The sequence below is a fragment of the Danio rerio genome, chromosome 23, assembly GCF_052040795.2.
Source record: "Danio rerio strain M-AB ecotype USA chromosome 23, GRCz13ab, whole genome shotgun sequence".
Classification (NCBI taxonomy): domain Eukaryota; kingdom Metazoa; phylum Chordata; class Actinopteri; order Cypriniformes; family Danionidae; genus Danio; species Danio rerio.
In genome coordinates, this window is record NC_141043.1 from 22624053 (window position 1) to 22644601 (window position 20549).

Genomic DNA, 20549 nt, shown 5'->3' on the forward strand with positions numbered 1-20549 from the left:
CGTTCAGAGCAGATTATGAAGCAGACCTCATCTCTGGCAGTCTCGTCAGATTGTCTCAATGGCTAAACACAAGCTTTTCCTGTTTTTTTCTCTGTTACTGTGTGTGTTTATCTCTCTGTCTTTGCCCTTCGATCAAGTGCCTGCGATCCTGGACAGGAGGTAAGAGCTGCGCTTTCAGCTCTAGCGTGGGGAGGGGGAATGATGGGGCAGTGATGCTGTGCAGCTGATGCACTTGTCTTAGTCTTTTACAGTGGCCAAGAGACACCAAGAAAAAAATATATATATTGTTTGTTAGAAAATGTTGAAACAGCATTCGTAGAACTCGCTTGTCCAGTTGACGTTTGTAGGCTCTAGATGTAGAGTGTGTTGGGGTTTTGCTGCAGTTTTTTTTTTTTGCTTTGTAACTACAAGGCATGCAAACATGGCTATGACAATGGGACAGCAGGCAGACCCCATCCAGTGTCTGTAGGAGTCAGTTTACAGATGCTTCTCCAAGAAACAAAAGAAAGAAGTCAGATTCCTGCGCATCCTTGAAGATACAGAATAGTTACAATCAGTTTTTTGTCACTTTTACTGTTTCTGAATTCCTTTGCTCAGATCAGATCAGGAATAGCATAAATATGATAATTTAGAATTGTTTGTTGTTTGGTTAATATTATATATCTGCCATTTCTGTATGAGAACTAGTAATTCTATATATATATATAGAAAGAGAGTGATTAGAATAATAACATTAGTAAATTTATAACTTCCCTCCTAAAAACACAAAAATTTAACAAATAGTTTTAAAACATTTCAGTCACATTTGTAAATAAATTATCTCGAAGGATAGCTGCATTTTTGTGTAAGCTGGCATTCCAGTAGCTTTTTTTTATACTGTATAAAGTATGTTTATGATAAACATAAGTAAACGTGTTTATTTATTGCTTAGTTGATAGTCTGGATGATGATGGTTTATAATATGGGGGGCTTTTATTGCTTTTGTTTTGTAATCGATAAGACTTTAATTTGAAACTACATTTCAAGAGTCAAGTCATCGTTCTTTGCTATCTGTTACCTGCTGGAATTGTTTACTTATCCATGCCTTTACATCTGAATATATGAATAATTCATGCAAATATATTATATAATAGAGGCTGAGATGTCTTCCTTTAGTTCTATAAACCACAGCTATGGTAAACAACCTACCAACTTGCCCATCCCTCCCTAGATAGATCTAAAGCTTAGGATTTATAGGGATAAGAGCAGCATTGCAGGCTGTCGAAACATTGGGGATCTTGTTAGTCTAGAAATGTGTCTTAGGAGTCGAAATGTTGAGTTGTTTACAACCTTCCTCAAGTTTCTCAGGGTCAATGTATACGGCAAACAAAAACCTTTGGCCCACAAAGGATGCGAGTGGAATCAAAGGCTGTAATCTTATTACCATTAAATAGACAAATCTATTTTAATGCCTTGAGGTGTTTATAGAGTACTGTGCTAGTGCACTGTGCTAATCTGTATGCTAAACCTATAATCTATATATGCAAGAGATGATTTTGAGCTCTGACAGTGGCAGTGAGGTGAAGACATAGTGTAAGCGTTGCTTTTCATTACATAAATGCTCAATTCAGCACTTAGGCTACTGTGTCCAGCCATAACCAATGACAGCAGCGCAGTCCTCAGCTGCTGACCTCGGTAAACTGGCATTAGAACAAAGGCGAGAGTCACTCCTCGTGCACGCACACACACTCCTCAGCAGGCCTCTCAAGACCACATTTGCTGTTTTGAGGATTTTTTTTTAGCAGAACTACCTGGAAAGAAGAGAAACCTGTCCAAATGTGCTTCTAGAGATGTTTATTTGTCATTTTATTCATTTATTTATTCATTTGATTGACTGACTGATTGAGAAGAACTACCCAGAAATAAGGAAAAGTGTTAATATGTGGTTCTTGAGCTCTTTATATGTCCTTTTTATAGGCCTACATTTATTTCTTTTATTTTTATTAAATTTTATACAGAGGTATTTCTAGAGCTTGTTATATGTTATTTTTTAGCACTTTTAGGCCTGAATTGTTTATGGTGTCATATTTATTTACTTATTTATTTTAGCAGAACTATACCTTAAGAAAAACACTTTAATGTAGTTCCAGGTCAATTTTCTGTATCACTTTTATGCTCAAAATAGTTTTTACAATACAATTCTAGTTCTAGAGCAGAAATGGGAAGGGTCGCAAGACAATAAGGGGGGGGGGGGGTCGCTTGGTAATTTCCAAAAATCAAATAATTTTATTAAACTATTAGAATGATCATATTTTATCCATAAAAAACTAAATTGTAGTTAATAGTCACACTGTTACCATGTTAATAATTAATAATAAATAAAAAAAACTCAAAATTTTGGGGGTGATTACATTCTAGTAAAGACACAGCTATACTGTCAGATGTAGCACATTGATTTTATGGCACAGGTTAAACTTTCTGACACATTTACGGCACTCATGCACATTAAAAATAAATACAGGCCACAACTGAACTTGGAGGATGGTGTCCGAGTGGCGTTCTCCAAAATTAAACAGTGAATAGACTTGGGCGTATTGTTATGTGTGTGCCGTTGTGTGCAAGGTTTACAGTATATATTTGTAACCACCTCACAGAATATTTAGGGTCACAACAAGGCACTGGCATTGTTATTTTGGGGGTCATAAGCTGAAAAGTTTGGGGGCCTCTGTTATAGAGCTCTTTATATTTCATTTTATATATCATTTCATTGCTTTATTTATTTTAAACAGAAATTTAAGAAATTAAAAAATTTTCAAATGAAGTTTCAGAGCTATTAAGAATAAGTCAATTTTATATGACATTTCTTACATAGATTTTTTTTATGTTGTAATTTATTATAATATTATTTATTATTTATTATTATGGTGTTTATTTCATTAACAGAATGAACCGGATAGAAGACAAAATGTACAAATGTAGCTTTAGCATTGCAATGGAAACGCTTTACAAAAGTAGTTCTAGAGGCTAGAGTTTGGGAGCTTTTTCAATTTTATATGACATTTCTAATGTAGTTTTTTATTGTTTGTTTGGATTTTTTTTTTTTTTTTTTGCTGTGGTTATTTTATTACCAAAATGAACCGGATAGAAGACAAACTGTACAAATGTAGCTATAGCTTTACCATTTCACTGGAAACATTTTACAAATGTAGTTCTAGAGGCTAGAGTTTGAGAGCTTTTAAGAACAAGTCAATTTTATATGACATTTCTAACTGAGATTTTTATTGTTTGTTTGTTTGTTTGTTTGTTTGTTTTATTTATTTTTTATTTTTTGGTATTTATTTCATTACCAAAATGAACCAGAAGACAAACAAATGTAGCTTTAGCTTTAGCATTTCAATGATAAAACTTTAAAAAAATAGTTCTAGAGATGTTTATATATATATATATATATATATTATACGTCACTTCTATGCTTACATTATTTTTAATATTTTTTCCTTTCTTTCTGTTTTCCAGAAAGATATTACAAATCTAGTTCTAAACCCCTCTATTTATGTTTTTTTTTTATTTTTAGTTTTCACACCTGCATTTGTGCCATATTGTCACCATGATTGGATTACAGCGGTTTTACTACTCAATATGCCATCCCACATATCGCACTTAGCAACCGAATGAACTTAAATGCTCCATGCACTAATCTGTTTATTTTCCCCACAAGTCTGATGTTTTCCTGTATTCCTTAATCTCTTACATGATCACAAAGCTCGAAGCAGCAAATGTCAGTGTAGCAGACGAACCTAGAGAGTGAACCGGGGTCATCTGATGCTCCCGTTTGCAATCGCACACCCTACTGACTCTGCTGAAGGTGAACAGGCCTTAATCTAGAACGTCAACACATTCACACAGCGGGATGCCTTCTCCCGGATGGGGCGGCAGATTCTTAATAAGGGTTTAGGAGATTGTGCCGCCAAGCTCATTATCTCTGTGATTAGACGTATAAACGGTTCATCTTAGGATAATCCAGCAAGTTCCAGTGTGAAGGAAGAGGTGGCACGGGATAAATATACATGTGCTAGGTGTCATTAAGTCATTTTCAGCCCACACTTTGTTGACCCTAAGCACGTGAGAATCATGCCATTCCACTAAATGTCTTGTCTTCTCTTGAGACACTAATCTGGACTGAAGATGTCAGACTTGTGGTCATGCATCAGCGCTGCGTCAGGCTGAGTGGATCTATGGGAAATCTGTCTTAGACATTGATAAGTAGGCCACAGCCTGACACAAAGAGATCAACCCCTCTTTTTGTTCTGCTTTGTTTTTCCATCACAGCTCGGAGGTCCCACCATACCAAGCTGTGAGAATTAGAACAGGTAAGTGTCTTTTCCTTTGGTGTTTGATTTTACTCGCTTTATTTGTGTAACTTTTTACGTTTTATTGAATTTTTGGCTGTGACATTTGTGCAGTTTTTTGTTTACATGTGTGCATAATACTAGTAAAAAGTCTGGTGTTCATTAGTTATTTTATGTTTTTGAGCTGCCAAATTGAATGAAATAGTTCAACAAACAACAGACAAATCGTTTTTGCTAACTATATTTGCTCCACCAAGAATGCTATAAACAATTCCCCTTTATTTAATATCTCTGTATACAATACATATTGTTTCAAAGCAGCCTCGTGGTATTTAACAGGAAAGTAACAGAATCAATCATGCAAAAAATTAAGAAGATCCTAATTGTGAGGTGACACAGCTGAAAATATGCAACAGTTATTCTACTATTCTGTATTAATTATTGTTTAGTCATTTTTCAGCTTAATTCAGCAAAACCAAAACAACACACATATTTAAATACCCCACAGCAGTGGAGTTTATTTCCGGAATGAAGTGAACTGATTGAGTGAACAATTCAATGACTGACTCATTTTAGTGACAAACAATTCCTAAACAAATCAGTGTTGAGCAAATCAGTTTCATATAAATCAGAGAAACTTGGGACAATATGGAAAACGCAAATAAAAAAGAAAGAATTTTTTGTTTAAATTTTTGAAATATGCACATTCCAATTTTGGTTCTTGCAACACATTTAAAAAAAAAGTTGGAACAGTAAAGCATTTACCACATTGTAATGTTGGCATTCCTTTTCACAACATTTAAAAGACGTTTAGGGACTGAAGAAAGCAATACAGCTTAGTGGTTTAGGTGTAATTTTGTCCCATTCTTCTTGCAAACAAGTATTAAGGTGGGAAACAGTAAGGGGTCTTTGTTGTCGCATTTTGCACTTTAATATGCGCCACAAATTCTCTATTGGAGACAGGTCGGGACTGCAGGCAGGCCAGTCAAGTTCCTGTATCCTCTTCCTCCGCAACCTGTAATGTGTGCAGAATGCGGTTTTGCATTGTCTTGTTGAAATATGCATGAGCGTCCCTGGAAAACAAGGCACCAAAGTGTGCTACAAATTCTCTATGTACTTTTCAGCATTAATAGTGCCATCACAGAAGTGCAAGTTACCTTTGCCAAGGGCACTGACACAACCACATACCATGACAGACCCTGGCTTTTGGACTTCAGTAGCAGTCTGGATGTTCTTTTTCTTCTTTAGTCTGGAGTACATGGCATCAGTTTTTCTAAAAATAAATACATGAAATACTGATTCATCTGACCATAGTACATGTTTCCACTTTGTGATGGTCCATTCCAGATGCCTCTAAGCCCAAAGAAGTCAATGGTGCTTCTGGAAACTGTTAATACAGGGCTTTCTTTTGCTACAGTATAGTTTTAACTGGTGTTAAATGCAACTATGTATTGTGGTACTTGACAAAGGTTTGCCAAAGTAGTCCTGGGTTCATGTGGTAATGTCGCTTTTAGATGAATAAGGATTCTTGATGCGGTGTCACCTGAGGGATCAAAGATCATGGTAGTTCAGCTTAGGCTTGCACCCTTGTCCTTTACGCACTCAAATTCCTCCAGATTCCTTGAATCTTTTAATTGTGTTATGCACTGTTGAAGGTGAAATATCCAAATATCTTTCTATCCTTCTTTGAGGAACATTGTTTTTAGAAATTTCAATCATTTTCTCACATATATGTTGGCAGACTGGTGATCCTCGGCCCATCTTTGCTCCTAAAGGACTAGACCTTTGCTTGGATGCTGCTTTTGTACCAGATCATAATTACAATCACCTGTTGACATCACCTGTTTCAAACCACATCAGTTAAGCAATTTACCTGGTTACCAGCCCTAATTGCTCCTGTCCCATCTTTTTTGGAATGTGTTGCAGGTTTGAATGTCAGGAAAAGATGTGTATTTACAAATTAAATGTAGTTGACCAGAGAAAATATGAAAAATTGTGTGTTCATATTGTCTGCAATGAAATACAAGTCAAAGTGAATTTAGAAATCACTGCTCTCTTTTTTATTTGCGATTTAAAACTGTCCCAACTCTTTCTGATTTAGGGTTGTATTTGCGTACTGGAATCATTTCTCTCATTTTTGTTCAGAGAAGTTCATACTTGTGTTCATCAATTTGTCGTATTTTAGGAGCTACCAGTTTAATTAAAATATTTTAATGCTGCATTTTAGTAATTATGAAGTTAATATTAACATACATCTTAGGCACAGTATTTTTAGTCAGCTGGATTTGGTCCCCAAGTGATGCCACCACAGTCATCATGTGTCCGCCACCTGAACTTTTCCGCACTGACAATTATATGGAAGACACGGTTGAGGCAAATTCTGCCAGTATTATTTCCTCTATCTGCGTGTTTGCACTGAATTTGTATGCAGCTTACTCACGCAAATACTTAATTCAGCATTTGGTGTGAACCCATCATTAGATGTGTTGTTTAGTGTGCGGAAAGTCAGTCACAAATATCAGAGAAGATATGGTTTAAATTTGTGGGAATCCAGCAATAGACTGATTGGACAAGGGAGAAATGGGCCACTTTTCATTCCTTTGTTATGGGTTTTGAGTTGTCATTGTAAATTTTTCTTGGACCTGGCAACCCTGCTGCCAACAAAGCCACCGGGAGGTCACAAATACTTTTGAAGTGCATCAAATCAAACAAGCAGTCACATCTGAATATCTCAGAGCAATGGCATTGAAGTGAACTGATTCACTGAAAAGTTTAATGACTAACTCTCAAACACTATTCCGGAATGAATCGGTGTTTTTGAACTAATCATTTGACTGAAGATAACTCCTTTTTATTACTGCTTACTGGCATTATTTATTCATTTAATGTACAGAATAAGTCACTGAGTATTCCTGTTGTATAATGACAGATTAAACATTACATTTTATTTAAAGGGCACCCATGGGGAAAAATCTACTTTTCAAGTTGTTTGGACAGACATATGTGTAGGTATAGTGTATAGACTGTCATATTGGGCTAATATAAACACACCCAGTCCTTTTTTTTTCAATTTAACAACATAAAAACGGTGGAGCAATGGGCTATATGCCGAAGTATGCTAATAGGAATTTTTAATTTGCCAGTATCCTGGGTTAAGTGCTTCCAATGAACTGTTTGCCATTGCAAAAACGGCGTGTTTAAGGTCTGTTTTCTTAAAAAATCGGCGATTTTTGGTATGTTTTGGTATTTTGGTACTGGCTTTGTGATATGTGATATAAAGTGGGTCTCAGATTGTTCAAGATGCACTGCATTAAATTAAATTTTTTACCCGCTATGTCTTTAAAAGTGAGCATTTATTTTAACCCAGTATATTCAATGGAGGTTCTGCTCTAGCCTGCTGATTCTGACAGGCGCATGCGAGTAATTGGTATTTTGTCTCATTTTACGCTTGAGCAACTAAATGAATGCCAGAGTCTATTTAACTGATTGTTTCCTAATTACATTACAACATCGATGCTGTAAAAGGAATCATTTAAAATAAATAAAAAACTAACAATTGCAGGCAGGGCTTTTCATTAACACCCGCCAAATGTGAGTAGATTTCAGCTTTGGCGGGTTAGACAGACACCTCCACTAGTAACTTTGGCTGGTTGGAAATCATTTTTAAAATGTAGTTTTCCTTAAAGCAGTGTTCGACAATAAGCATGGCCCAATATTCGTGCAAATGTGATATTAGAATCGAGAAGTCGCACGACTGACAAAAATAACTGTGTTTGCGCGAGCAAAAGAATTATCAATACAGAATGAGAGCATGATCACTCGTGCTAACAGCTGATATGATGCGCGTGACTGTTAAAAAGCGCGCATGAGCTCCCGTTTACTTGCGCAAAGCAACCGGGCCTACAGGAAGCACAACGGGTGCGATTGGTTCCCTTTGAAATAGACTGGACAAAGAGTGATGATTGTGCACCCACAGTCCTGCTGCTTTTAAAAGCTCAAGATAAAAAAAAAACATGTATTCTTTTGTAAGCAGCAGCTTTCATTTTAATTCTTAGAAGAGATTATTAACTGTGTGCACGGTATGTTTCACCTGCTTTCTTTTGCTTAGTTATTTTTGTTAATATGGTTTATATATCATGTTTTACAATAACATTGCTTTAATGGGAGATAACTCCCCATTTATGTTATAACTAACTGGTGATCTGGGACTTTTAGCCAGAACAGATTACTGTGCATATTTTAGATACATGACAATAATTATTTTTTAAATGTAATGTTTTGTAAAGAAAAGTTTTGTTGAATTAAAAAGTGCACATATAAAGCTATTTCCTTGTTTTTACACATTAAAACATTGTGGCTAAGAAATACTTATTTGGTGTGGTCAGAGATAAATTTGGTAAATCCTTGAGCCCTAAGAAAGTCGTGAAATAAAAACTGATTGAATTGTGACACAACCATTTGCTCATGGACATTGAACAAGCTAATACACAATACACACAAGAAGTTAAATGAATGAGAAGGCATGTGGACATAACACAACATCAAAATCAAGTAATTTAGCATTTCAAAGTCAAATTTAAGCAAAATATACTTTCCCAACAAGAAAAGTGTGGCTAGTGAAAATGGTGAGAGGCTAGTAATGTTGGAAATCTACTAGCCACAGTGGCTAGTTATCAAAAAAGTTAATGTCAAGCCCTAATTATTGGTGACTGGAAGTTTAGCATGGGAACAGCACTAGCTCACCAATACCATATTGGAGCGGTTTTCAGATCGACGTAGGAGTAGGAGTGCGGTCCCCCGCCCACCGAATTGATTGACAGCTGCGTATTAACATGTCCTGGTAGTCACGTGTAAAATCTTACCAACAAGACAGGACGTGCGCAAAGCAACCGGGAATAAAAGGTCTGTTCAGTTTGCTAGGATCATCACTCATCATCAAATGTGATCAAGAGTGAGTTTTACAAGTTTTAAATGCTTTAAAACAGTGCATGTGTGTAATGAATTACAGGGATTTACTTCAGCTTTATTAGCACAGCCGCGTGTCAGAACAATTATAAAAGAAGGCGCTTCAATCCTGGTTTGTGGACATTAAATCAGGTTTATTATGTACATTAACAGATATTCATGCAGCAGTGGATATTAACCTGTATCCTGTTACATATGCGTGGAAAAATAGTGCAAAGTTAAACCAACGGGTTGTCTGTATGTGTGTGTCTGCGCTGTGTATGTGTGTGTGCGTGTGAACTTTGTAATGACGTTTTGTGTGACTCATCGTTGCAAATCCACAACAAATGCATCAAATACTCATTGGTAAAGTTCTTACTGAAGTATTTCTCACAAACGCTACGTGAGATCTGCTTCCTTTATGTCTTTCTGTTGTCTGAATCTGCCAAGGGAGGGAGATTAAGGCACGCAGAAAGGCACATAGAAACAGTGGGCGGGGAGGACTAACCTAAAAGATGCAGTACAACAAAACCGCTATCTGATTTAAAATGGTATAAAAAAAGAAACTTATAAAAGGTATAATAAGAAATCTGATGAGTATTTTGAGCTGAAACTTTACAGACTTGTTCTGGAAACAAAAAAGACTTTTTTTTTTTTTTAAAAATCTGAAAAAAAGGGGTAACCTAGGTTCCCTTTAAACCTTTATGAAAACAAAATCTTATTAAACTTTCAGATAGAATGAATACACTATTGCTGCTTTCCAGCATATTGTGCTGATTCGTACATTCTATAAGTTTCATCTCTAAGTGTGTGTGCTTTTGATTTCATACTGCTATTTTCCTCACATATTCACTCTGTGCTTAAAAATAAAAGAGTGATTCACTGCACTGAAAGAACTCACCATGCCATCTCCCCCATTGTTCTATTTCAACGTTTTGTGATGCAGATGGAGAACATGTTGAGAGTCCAAGTGCCTCACACGAGGAGAGTTATTCGCCTGCAGCTGAAAATCCACTCAGAAGAATACTGCAGGTATTGCATTTTTTCCTGATAGTCAAAGTGACCTTGGCTTTCATAAGCAACATCTCTGCCTTAATTCACCCAGCATCCTACAAGATCCAAAACACAGTGACTGATTCAGAAATAACATATTATGAGGAAAATGCATTTGCGGGCCAGGGAATATCAGTCATACAGTATCTGCTATCTGAAGCATGAACGTTTCCTCCTGTAAGAAAGCATTTGAGATCAGAGAGGCCCATTAATAATGTATGTTCCATATAGCATCACCTCATTGTCCTGTTATCATTTTCAAACAGCCTTACGGTTGGCATCTGCATGCCCAGCCCAGAACCAAGAGGAAGTTACTACAGTCTACCAGCTCGGGACCCTACTCTCCACTGACTGTAGCTTACAACGGCAAGATCTGTATCCTGTTCAAAGCTAAGAGACTGGCTATTCGATACAGGAACAACACTTTCCTGGACCTTACAGAGAGGGTGTTTGGATCCAGCGCACAAGTGGACACCAAAGGCTCTGTTTGTACAAAAGAGAAGGCCACGTATGTATTCAAGTGACTTCTTCCTTAGATTTAATATATATTTATTTAATTGTCAAATGCTTAAACCTATAAAAGCATATGTTTTGTTGACCAACTTCATGTTAGATGTTAGTTACATAAATAAGTTTATTTTTTGCAGATTTTATTATGTATGTAGGCTACAGTGCTACAAAAAGTCAAACATAATTCTAACTTGATTTTTACAGATATTTAACAATTATTATATTTTAAATGATTCTTTTAGACACATTTAGTTACATTTAGACAGTTTTGGGTAATTAATGGAGTTAAACAATTAATCCATAAACAGTTATACGTTTGGGATCATTAAGAAATTAATACTATTTACATTTTGCAATGGTATGTTAAATTGTCATGTTATCAAAAGTGACAGTAAAGGCATGTATGATGTTATATTTCAAATGAATGCTGTTCTTTAACATTTTCTATAAATCTAAAACATATGGGGGAAAATAAACACTGTATCTACAACAACAAAATTATTACATTGTTTAATTTATCAAAGTATCAAAGTTAACTTGTAAAAATATTTTACAATGTTACTGTTTTACTGTGGTTTTGATCAAATAAAGGCAGCTTTGGGTGGCATTAGAGACTATAAAACATCAAAATTACGAAAACGTTTCTTATAGACCTTTAAAGAATAATGTATGAATAGATTCAGGCTTTACTGTACTGTATATACTGTATATGGTTTGAGGTATAAATCATTTCAGCTATTTATTTCAGACAGACAGATTATGTAGATGGATGGATGATAGATAGATAGATAGATAGATAGATAGATAGATAGATAGATAGATAGATAGATAGATAGACAGACAGACAGACAGACAGACAGACAGACAGACAGACAGACAGATAGATAGATAGATAGATAGATAGATAGATAGATAGATAGATAGATAGATAGATAGATAGATAGATAGATAGATAGATAGATAGATAGATAGATAGATAGATAGATAGGCAGACAGACAGACAGACAGACAGACAGACAGACAGACAGACAGACAGACAGACAGGTAGATAGACAGATAGATAGAGGTAGAGAGGTAGGTGAATGGACACAGACAGACAGACAGACAGACAGACAGACAGACAGATAGATAGATAGATAGATAGATAGATAGATAGATAGATAGATAGATAGATAGATAGATAGATAGATAGATAGATAGATAGATAGATAGATAGATAGATAGATAGATTGGCAGACGGACGGACGGACGGATTGATGGATGGATGGATGGATAGGTAGGTAGACAGACAGACAGACAGACAGACAGACAGATAGATAGATAGATAGATAGATAGATAGATAGATAGATAGATAGATAGATAGATAGATAGATAGATAGATAGATAGATAGATAGATAGATAGATAGATAGATAGATAGATAGATAGATAGATAGATAGATAGGCAGGCAGGCAGGCAGACAGACAGACAGACAGACAGACAGACAGACAGACAGACAGACAGACAGACAGGTAGATAGACAGATAGATAGAGGTAGAGAGGTAGGTGAATGGACACAGACAGACAGACAGACAGACATACAGACAGACAGACAGACAGACAGACAGAAGCTTAATTGTTTAACATGTTTACAGCAGTGTCAGTGTTTAAAAAAAGAACATTGTATTGGCCTACTTTATAAGCATTTAAATTGAAACACAGCACATCATATGTTTTGGATAGATAGATAGATAGATAGATAGATAGATAGATAGATAGATAGACAGACAGACAGACAGACAGACAGACAGACAGACAGACAGACAGACAGACAGATAGATAGATAGATAGATAGATAGACAGACAGACAGACAGACAGACAGACAGACAGGTAGATAGACAGGTAGATAGACAGATAGATAGAGGTAGAGAGGTAGGTGAATGGACACAGACAGACAGTCAGACAGACACCAAACTGATGACAGTGTTATATTTTATAGGCTATCTTTGCGTTTGGGTGATGTGGAAGATATCAAGGGACTTGTCATCAGGTAAACACTTTTTCTTCTGCACTGATCTTGGCTCATTCACTGAATCTTGTGTGGTAGATAATTGCATTCAGTTGTTAATTACTTCCTCTTTTTCTGTTTTGCAAAGGCTTCAGATGTCCAACACCTTCTACGAATCAGTAGGCCAGAACTGGTTCACTCTAGACAGCGTTCACATCCACTACAACTGGACTCATGAGGCCACGTTCAATGCCACGGAGGTCTATGCCCCCGCCACCTATTCTTACCACTGCCAGCACGTCAGCAGCTTACAGAAATATGACACCTTACTGGTGCCCAGCTCCTACACTGACAGCTCGGCAAACTGGCACATCACGTTCACAGATTTTCAGGTAGCTGTGGTGAAATGTCCTCGAGTGTTTTTAAAAGTTTGCTGAAGTTCAGCACTGTATGCCTGAGAGTGTTTGTGGATTTGCTGGCATTTAATACAATTATTTGTAGTTTATTTACAGTACAAAACCTCTATAAAAACTACATCTGAAAATAAAGCCTTTTTATTGGCATTGATGGATCTGTTAAAAATCGTTACAAATTAGTAACCTTTTTCATTCCACAAAAGGTTCTTTAGAGTGTAGAAAATTTTTTTAGATTTCAAAAAAAAAAAAAGGGACATACTAAAACACTTAGGGCCCTATCATACACCCGGCGCAATAGTCTTTTGCTAGTTTCAGCTAGAGTCGTTTTGAGGCGTTGCGTTACGCTGTTTAAATAGCAAACGCATTAGCACTCATATGTGCGCCCATGGGCGTTCTGGTCTAAAAAGGAAGGCGTTCTGAGGGGACCGCTGGCGCTTTGCTATTTTGAGAAACTAAAATAAATTTTTCATTAGACCAAAACAAACCCGGTCTAAACTCCGGTGCAGAGTTGCGCCTCGCATACACACTGCTTAATACGCACAAGAGAGCAATAGGCAAATATCTTTACATATTAAAAAATGTAAATATTAAGGATATATATATATATATATAGGATATAATAAGAATAGATATAGGATATAAATATAAAGGATTAAAATATTACAAAACATATTATTTTCTAGCCTACATAAATATAAAAAATCACTGCTTTTATGTCTTCTTTATCTTGGGAGGCTTTTTCAGTTCATTCATAACAATTTGCTTTTGTATAATGTTATTATTATTATATCCATATTTATATTTGTTTTATTAAAACAAGCTTAGATTTGCCCACCTGTCAGGTTTTAGACCATATGAGGCACAGCATGTGTTTTAGGATATAACTCAGGTTTTTGAACACACTTCGTTAATATTGTTCATTTATTCATTTGCTGGAAATTAGAACTGAATTTAGAAATAGTTTTAAAACAAATATTTGCGCTTAACAAACGCAATTAATTATTTATAGACTAACTGATGTCTGTGCGTAAAGGTTTCCCTATCCACGAGAGAAAGTGAAAGTAGATCCATTATCTCTCATTCTCACGCAGTAGATGCTCTGTTTAACAGTTTTCTGTTAAAAAAAAAACTGTTAACTGTAAACTGTTTGCTAGTGAAATGCTCAGTTTTTTCACTTAGACTTACTTTACGTCCTGTAAATAGCGAATGCGCTTATGGCGCGATGCAGCTGGCTCTTAAAGGGAATGGGAGATGAGACTCTAATTGGTTTATTCTCAAAACACACCTATAACTCATTAATAAAATAAAATCAACCCTTTTAGACCATGCGCCACAGCGCAAAGCAGATTTTCCCGTCCTTAAAGCAAAATCCCGTCCTTTATAGCAAAAATGCGTTCTGACACGCCCTGAAAGCGTTTGCACCCTGCGTTTTGCGCTCTGCGCATGGACCGTCAAACTAGAGCCCTTAATGTGAAAAAAGATTTACGTGACTTAATGTACCTAAACATTAACCAGAGAAACCAATTTCTGCCAAACTTTACTTGTAATTAACCCTTATGACTGTAAAATAAATGAGTCCTTTCACAAAGTAAAAAAATATCACATTAAGCATTTTCTCCCTCATTGAAGTCTATTATAAGGAAAAAGCTTAACATGGCTTAATGTGCCTTAACAACAAGCGGGGAAAATAAAATTTCAATCAAATTTTACTTATGATTAACAATCACTTTTTATATTATAAACAGCCTTTTTGACATTTAGTTTCCCTCGGTTGTTGTAAAGTTACATTAAGCCTTTCCTTATTATGGACTTCAATAGTGGAAAAACACTTAACATGATATTATTTACTTTATCTATGAAACTAGGACCCGTTCTTTTGACAATAGTTAGTGTTAATCACATGTAAAGTTTGACAGAAATTTGGGTTTCCCTGGTCAGTGTTAAGCTGTGGTGGAAAGAGTACTGAAAAATCATACTCAAGTAAAAGTACCACTACTTGCCTAAAAATGTAGTGTAAGTAGAGTGAAAGTATCTGTTGTAAATATTACTCAGAGTATGAGTAAATTGTAGACCTTTCAAAACTACTTAAGAGTAGTGAGTATTACTCTGTTAAAAGCTGATGCGTTTACATGTCATTTGTGCATGTATGTTTAAACGTAACATTCTTTGATACTCATTGATATATTGCCCAGCAGGCACACAACGTCATAAGGAGTTAATATTAGGTTAGATTTAGGTTGTGTTGTCAGGTAACCAAAATTCATTGGCTAGTCAGCGTCTTAGGACAACGTTATTTTGATGTCCAATAAAGACGTCAAATGACGTTGATATTTGGTTGATTTAAGGTTGTTAGAATGTGACTAAAATCCAACGTCAAGCTAGCATCTTAAACCAACATCATATGGATGTCAAATACTGACATTTATTCCTCAGGTATGCCAACCAAAATCCAACGTCTGGTAGACGTCATAGTGGTAACATCCACACAACTTCAAGATGTGACATCATTAGATGTTGATATTTTGTTGGTTTTAGGTTGGACATTGACATTGGTCTAATGTTGATTTCTGTCGTCAACCCGATTTTCATTTTCAAACAAAGTGCAACGTCCCCTTGACATTAGGGCACAATGCCAATCCGACGTCATGTTGACGTCTTGTTAAACATTTAAACTTCTTAAACATTTCTCATCTTCTCATCAGTGACATGCATCTAAACAGTCTCTGGGTCATTGCATGTAAAGATTTTGGACATCATTTTGGACACTTTTAATGCTTCCAAACAGTTTGCTGCAATTATAAAGCGCACATGTCTTGAGGTAGTTCATTATGATGCAATTTTCCTTCTATGTGTGATTTGATTGGACAGGAATCACAGGACTGATTTCTCTAATCCCCATAGACAAGAAAAAATAAAGTAGTGACTGCAGGTTGAAGGAAAGTAGTGAAGTAAAAGTACAGATACAGCACTAAAAATGTACTCAAGTGAGAGTAAAAGTACACATTTATACTTAGTAACTACTTAGTAAATTACAATTCCTGAGAAAAACTACTCAATTACAGTAATTTGAGTATTTGTAATTAGTTACTTTACACCACTGGTGTTAAGATACATTAAGCCACATTAAGCTCTTTCCCTATAATGGACTTATACAGGGAGAATACTTAAAGTGATATTGTTCATTTGATGTACTAAAATAAAAGCTTGTTCTTTTAACAGCAGAACGTGTTTATGAGTATATGTTTATAGACATTTGATTATCTCAGAATGTTGTTAAGTTAAACAACATTAAGCTCTTATAATGGACTTCAATGGGGATAAAACGATTAACGTCACATTGTTCATTTCATCCACCGAATCAGAGCTTGATCTTTTGCTAGTACATAGTTAGTGTTAATTACAATTAAAATTTCATAGATTTTTTGATGTGCTCCACTTGTTGAGGTACGTTAAGTCATGTTAAGCTTTGTCCTTTTATAATGGACTTAAAACGCATAACGTAATCATTTTCACTCACTAAAATTAGAGCTCATTCTTTTGACATCTGAAAGTGCTTGTCATGAAAAAAAATTTATAGAAATGTTATTTTCCACACTTGTTAAGGTACATTAAGCCATGCTAAGCTTTTTCCTTATAATAGAACCAATGGGGGAGAAAATGCTTAATGTGATGTTTTTCACTTTATCTATGGAATTGAGACTCATTCTTTTTACAGTCATTAGGGTTAATTAAAAGTACAGTTTGACAGAAATTTGGGTTTCTCTGGTTGATGTTTAGGTACATTAAGCCATGTTAAGCTCAAGTTAAGTTTTTTAGAATGTCCCTAAAAACTTAATTACGTGTTTTGGGGAACCAAAAACGGTAATGGCATGTTGAATTTTAAGTTTGTGGTGTGCCACATTTTGTGGGCGACCACCTTAAGAAAGCCACGCTTTGTAACTTTTGTATTTAATTCCAGGTTCATACAACACAATATTTTGTATAGTAGTCAAATAAATCTTTGTTTAAAAAAATAATAAAGTCAGACTACACAATGTTTCCCAGCAAATCATTGCTTGCGATCTTTAATGACATCTATCATTTAATTGAGAGAGGTGGAACTAAAGGAAGACTTCCAGAAACTACAGTATACCATCATAAACGTTTAATGGCCATCAAACCTGTTTGTTTGTTTGTTTTATACTTGCTTTTTAGTCATTAAAAGACCTGACAGTGGAGATGAATTTTTCATATTTACAAATTTCTACCAGCACTGCTCTTTTTTTAAACATGGTTAAAAATTATCTTTGGAGTTTCTGGTCTCCTGTTGATCAACACCATAGATATGAGACTACATGAAGGACTGAAAATAATAATTAAATAAGCAAGTCATTTTGTCAGGACATCATAAGGCTTCTTTAGCAATAGCCCTAAACATTCTTAGACTGCCAATTTTAGACTATAAGGTGAGTTGGTGGTTTATGAAGGTTCTCAACAACCTACACTAAACAGACTGTGCCAAAATCAGACTGATATTATGTACTCAACCCAGTGTAAAAGATTATAAATATATTCCATTTAATGTCCTCCTTAAACCATTTAGTACCATCAACAAACTCACCTGATGTTTAGGTTCTGAAAAAATGTAAAGGAATGTATTGTTATTTACAACTTTCTAATTCAAAAATTGGTTATTTTGTATCTTTTTTCCAGATCCAGGCCTTTAACGTCCAGTCCAACAAGTTTGCTTCGGCGAGTGATTGTGCAACCTTCTTTACTCCAGCCATCTTGATGGGCCTGATCACATCTCTGATTCTTCTACTGGTGTTGGCCTACGCCCTGCACATGGTGGTCCATCTCAAGCACATCGACCGTTATGAAGAGCACAAGACCACCGTCTACTTCCCCCGCACCCCTGAAGCTGAGCTCCCAGACAAAAACAGTGTCTGAGGAGTGATGGCAGTGCTGTGAAACCAGCAAGAGACCAGAATGGAAAGGATTGCTAGTTCTGATTCTGGATGGCTGCATTGTCCTCTTGGTCTTCCTTCTGCCTGGCACGAAATCTTCTCATTATCGCTGTCTTAACTTAACTTCTTACAGTCAGAGGATGAGATTACCTGATCAAGCAGGTGTTAAAACCCAGGCTGGAGCCAATACCTGGACAGATCACGGCTTTCCAAGACCAGGACTGGGAAGCCTATGAAATGGGGACAAAAAATTGTGAGATTGCCTTTTGACAGACCACCATATTCTGGCGGGCTTTCCAAAGCACTTCCCTGACTGGATACAAGTACTGTGGTTAGAAGTCTATGAATTGACAAGGCAGCGGATGCAGACTGTAAAACAAAACAATGAGTATGGAAGTCGTCTTGGTTTTTCTTTTTTTTTTACAGTACTTCATGAATCACCATTTCATTCATCTGTAATGGAGTCCTTAGACTGATCTGCCAATTACAAGAACTGTTTTATGACTGCCAAAGTGGTGCAAAACTGTTTGTCAGCCTTGATGGGTAACTGACAGTAATAATGTGAATACGAAACGTACAAACAAACAAAGCGTAAATGTACAGTGCTTAATACTATTTATGTATTCCAGAACTACACGGCTTAGATTCAGGAACTCCATAAATATACTCATTGGCTTAAAACGATCAGCTAGACATTCTCATAGATCTAGATTCAACTGCTGTTTAAGTACCAACTTCCAGTATTAAGCACCTTCAGATCTATAATTGTTAAGTGCGTAAAAAAACGTATAGCAAGAAGAACTTTTTTAAGCTTCGGAAACTAATGTATTGCACAGGAAATTTTTATATGATCTCATAATTGCTAGGTCTATATGCCGTCCCTTTTCAGGTTGGAATATATTAGCACTGATAGATGAATTTAGCACCCCTTTGAGAATTTATAGTACAGACAGTATAACTATAGTGAGGTAATGCTGAAAGAATGCTGTACAATTATTCATGTAAGTGTACCCTCAGTATCATAATCAGTATACCTCTATATCTACAATTATAACATCCGTAGCTCATTATCACAATAACCTGCAGCATGACAATGACTAGAGATAAACCTCTACCATGGCACGTCTGATACTGGAGGTAGCAATGTGTTTGTTTGAATGATGGTCGTACACACTGAAGTGCACAAGAAGTTTCCTGAACATCAGTCAATTCAGTCTGAACAATAAACAGTGATCAGCTCAAAATAGTGTGTCATGCTTTAATATTTCAGTGTTGCAGAGGCCAAAGAGTAGTTAATGTATGAGTAAACCTCACTCCCTTGTGAAGCACACTAGTAACTGACATTAAAGGCATGCACCTGTGTCCCATGATGGAACTGTTTGGTTCAGTGGATGTAGAACTGGGAGGGTTACATTGGTCCATGACCTGAATGGGAATGAGGTTTTGGAAGGTAACAGAGGCCAACTAAGTTAGACCAGGGATGGGCAACTCCGATTCTAGAGGAGCACTATCCTATTCCGTCAAATACACCTGAAAGTTATTTTTATGCAATCTTGAAGTAGGTTGTATCTGAAATTGCTCCTTTTCTCTTAAATTGTGCACTATTTAGAATTTGACAAGGTCTGACCAAGACGTTCTAACAGAGGAGTGACCAAACTCAAGTCCTGGAGGGCCATGTAATGCAGAGTTGATCTCTAACCCCAACTAGATATTCCGGAACTGGCTAATCAAGCTCCTACTAGGTAGAAACTTCCGAGCAGGTGTGTTGAAGTTGGAGCTAAACTCTGCAGGACACCGATGCTCCCTAAGTTTGGGCATCCCTGTTCTAACAAATCAAATCCATTTATCAAACCAGCACAATCTCTACCGGTGCACTCAGTGCATGAATTTACTTACCTGTTTTCATTTATTCCTTTAAATGGACTATGTTAGTGGACTAATGTAAGGGATAGTGAATGAGGTTACAGGGGGAAATTTCAGATTCAGTCATAGATTACATTTTAGGTCGGTTTGATTAGGCAAGGAGTTGAAATCTGCAAGACAGCAGACTTTCTTCAGGACAGGAGTAACTTACAGTACCTCATGAGTAGAGATTACTACCATGTCTTCAGGAGGTACACCAGAGGCTGCGGTGTGAAATACCTTAGTCCACTCCGAGAAAAACTGCACTTCATTGGTGCGGTGACCCTCCCCTTGCTTTAAAAAAAAGAGCACAGTGATTAATGTTAGAAGCTGCAGTCTTTGGTACACTTGTTAGTGTGCCCACCTCCCAAACATTGGTTTGAATTTTACCGAATAGAACCAGAGAGGTTACAATAGTGCCATGGCCAGGTGGTAGGGGTAACTGAGGTCTGAGGTAAATT

The 20549-nt window shown here is 36.3% G+C and overlaps 1 protein-coding gene across 2 annotated transcripts; it reads left to right on the forward strand.

Moving 5' to 3' along the window:
* Nucleotides 1-8: 8 nt before the first annotated feature.
* Nucleotides 9-19430, forward strand: atp6ap1lb (ATPase H+ transporting accessory protein 1 like b). 2 transcript variants are annotated; one of them, NM_001201403.1, is made up of 7 exons: nucleotides 9-159; nucleotides 4309-4349; nucleotides 10219-10304; nucleotides 10592-10833; nucleotides 12816-12866; nucleotides 12973-13216; nucleotides 17933-19430. In NM_001201403.1, exons 1-7 carry the CDS (start codon nucleotides 59-61, stop codon nucleotides 18167-18169), a joined length of 1002 nt encoding a protein of 333 aa, NP_001188332.1. In that variant the 5' UTR covers nucleotides 9-58; the 3' UTR covers nucleotides 18170-19430. The 2 variants fall into 2 exon arrangements, with proteins under 2 accessions (NP_001188332.1, XP_087162012.1); XM_087305886.1 differs by lacking the exons at nucleotides 9-159; nucleotides 4309-4349; nucleotides 10219-10304; nucleotides 10592-10833 and adding an exon at nucleotides 11686-12279 and having other exon boundaries at nucleotides 12631-12866.
* Nucleotides 19431-20549: the final 1119 nt, after the last annotated feature.

Bases quoted from the DNA above. Each gene is read 5' to 3' on its own strand.
- atp6ap1lb (NM_001201403.1), top strand. From the start codon at position 59: ATGGCTAAACACAAGCTTTTCCTGTTTTTTTCTCTGTTACTGTGTGTG. The intron at 10,834-12,815 runs GTATGTATTCAA...TATATTTTATAG, and splicing joins TGTACAAAAGAGAAGGCCAC to GCTATCTTTGCGTTTGGGTG. The intron at 13,217-17,932 runs GTAGCTGTGGTG...TCTTTTTTCCAG, and splicing joins TCACGTTCACAGATTTTCAG to ATCCAGGCCTTTAACGTCCA.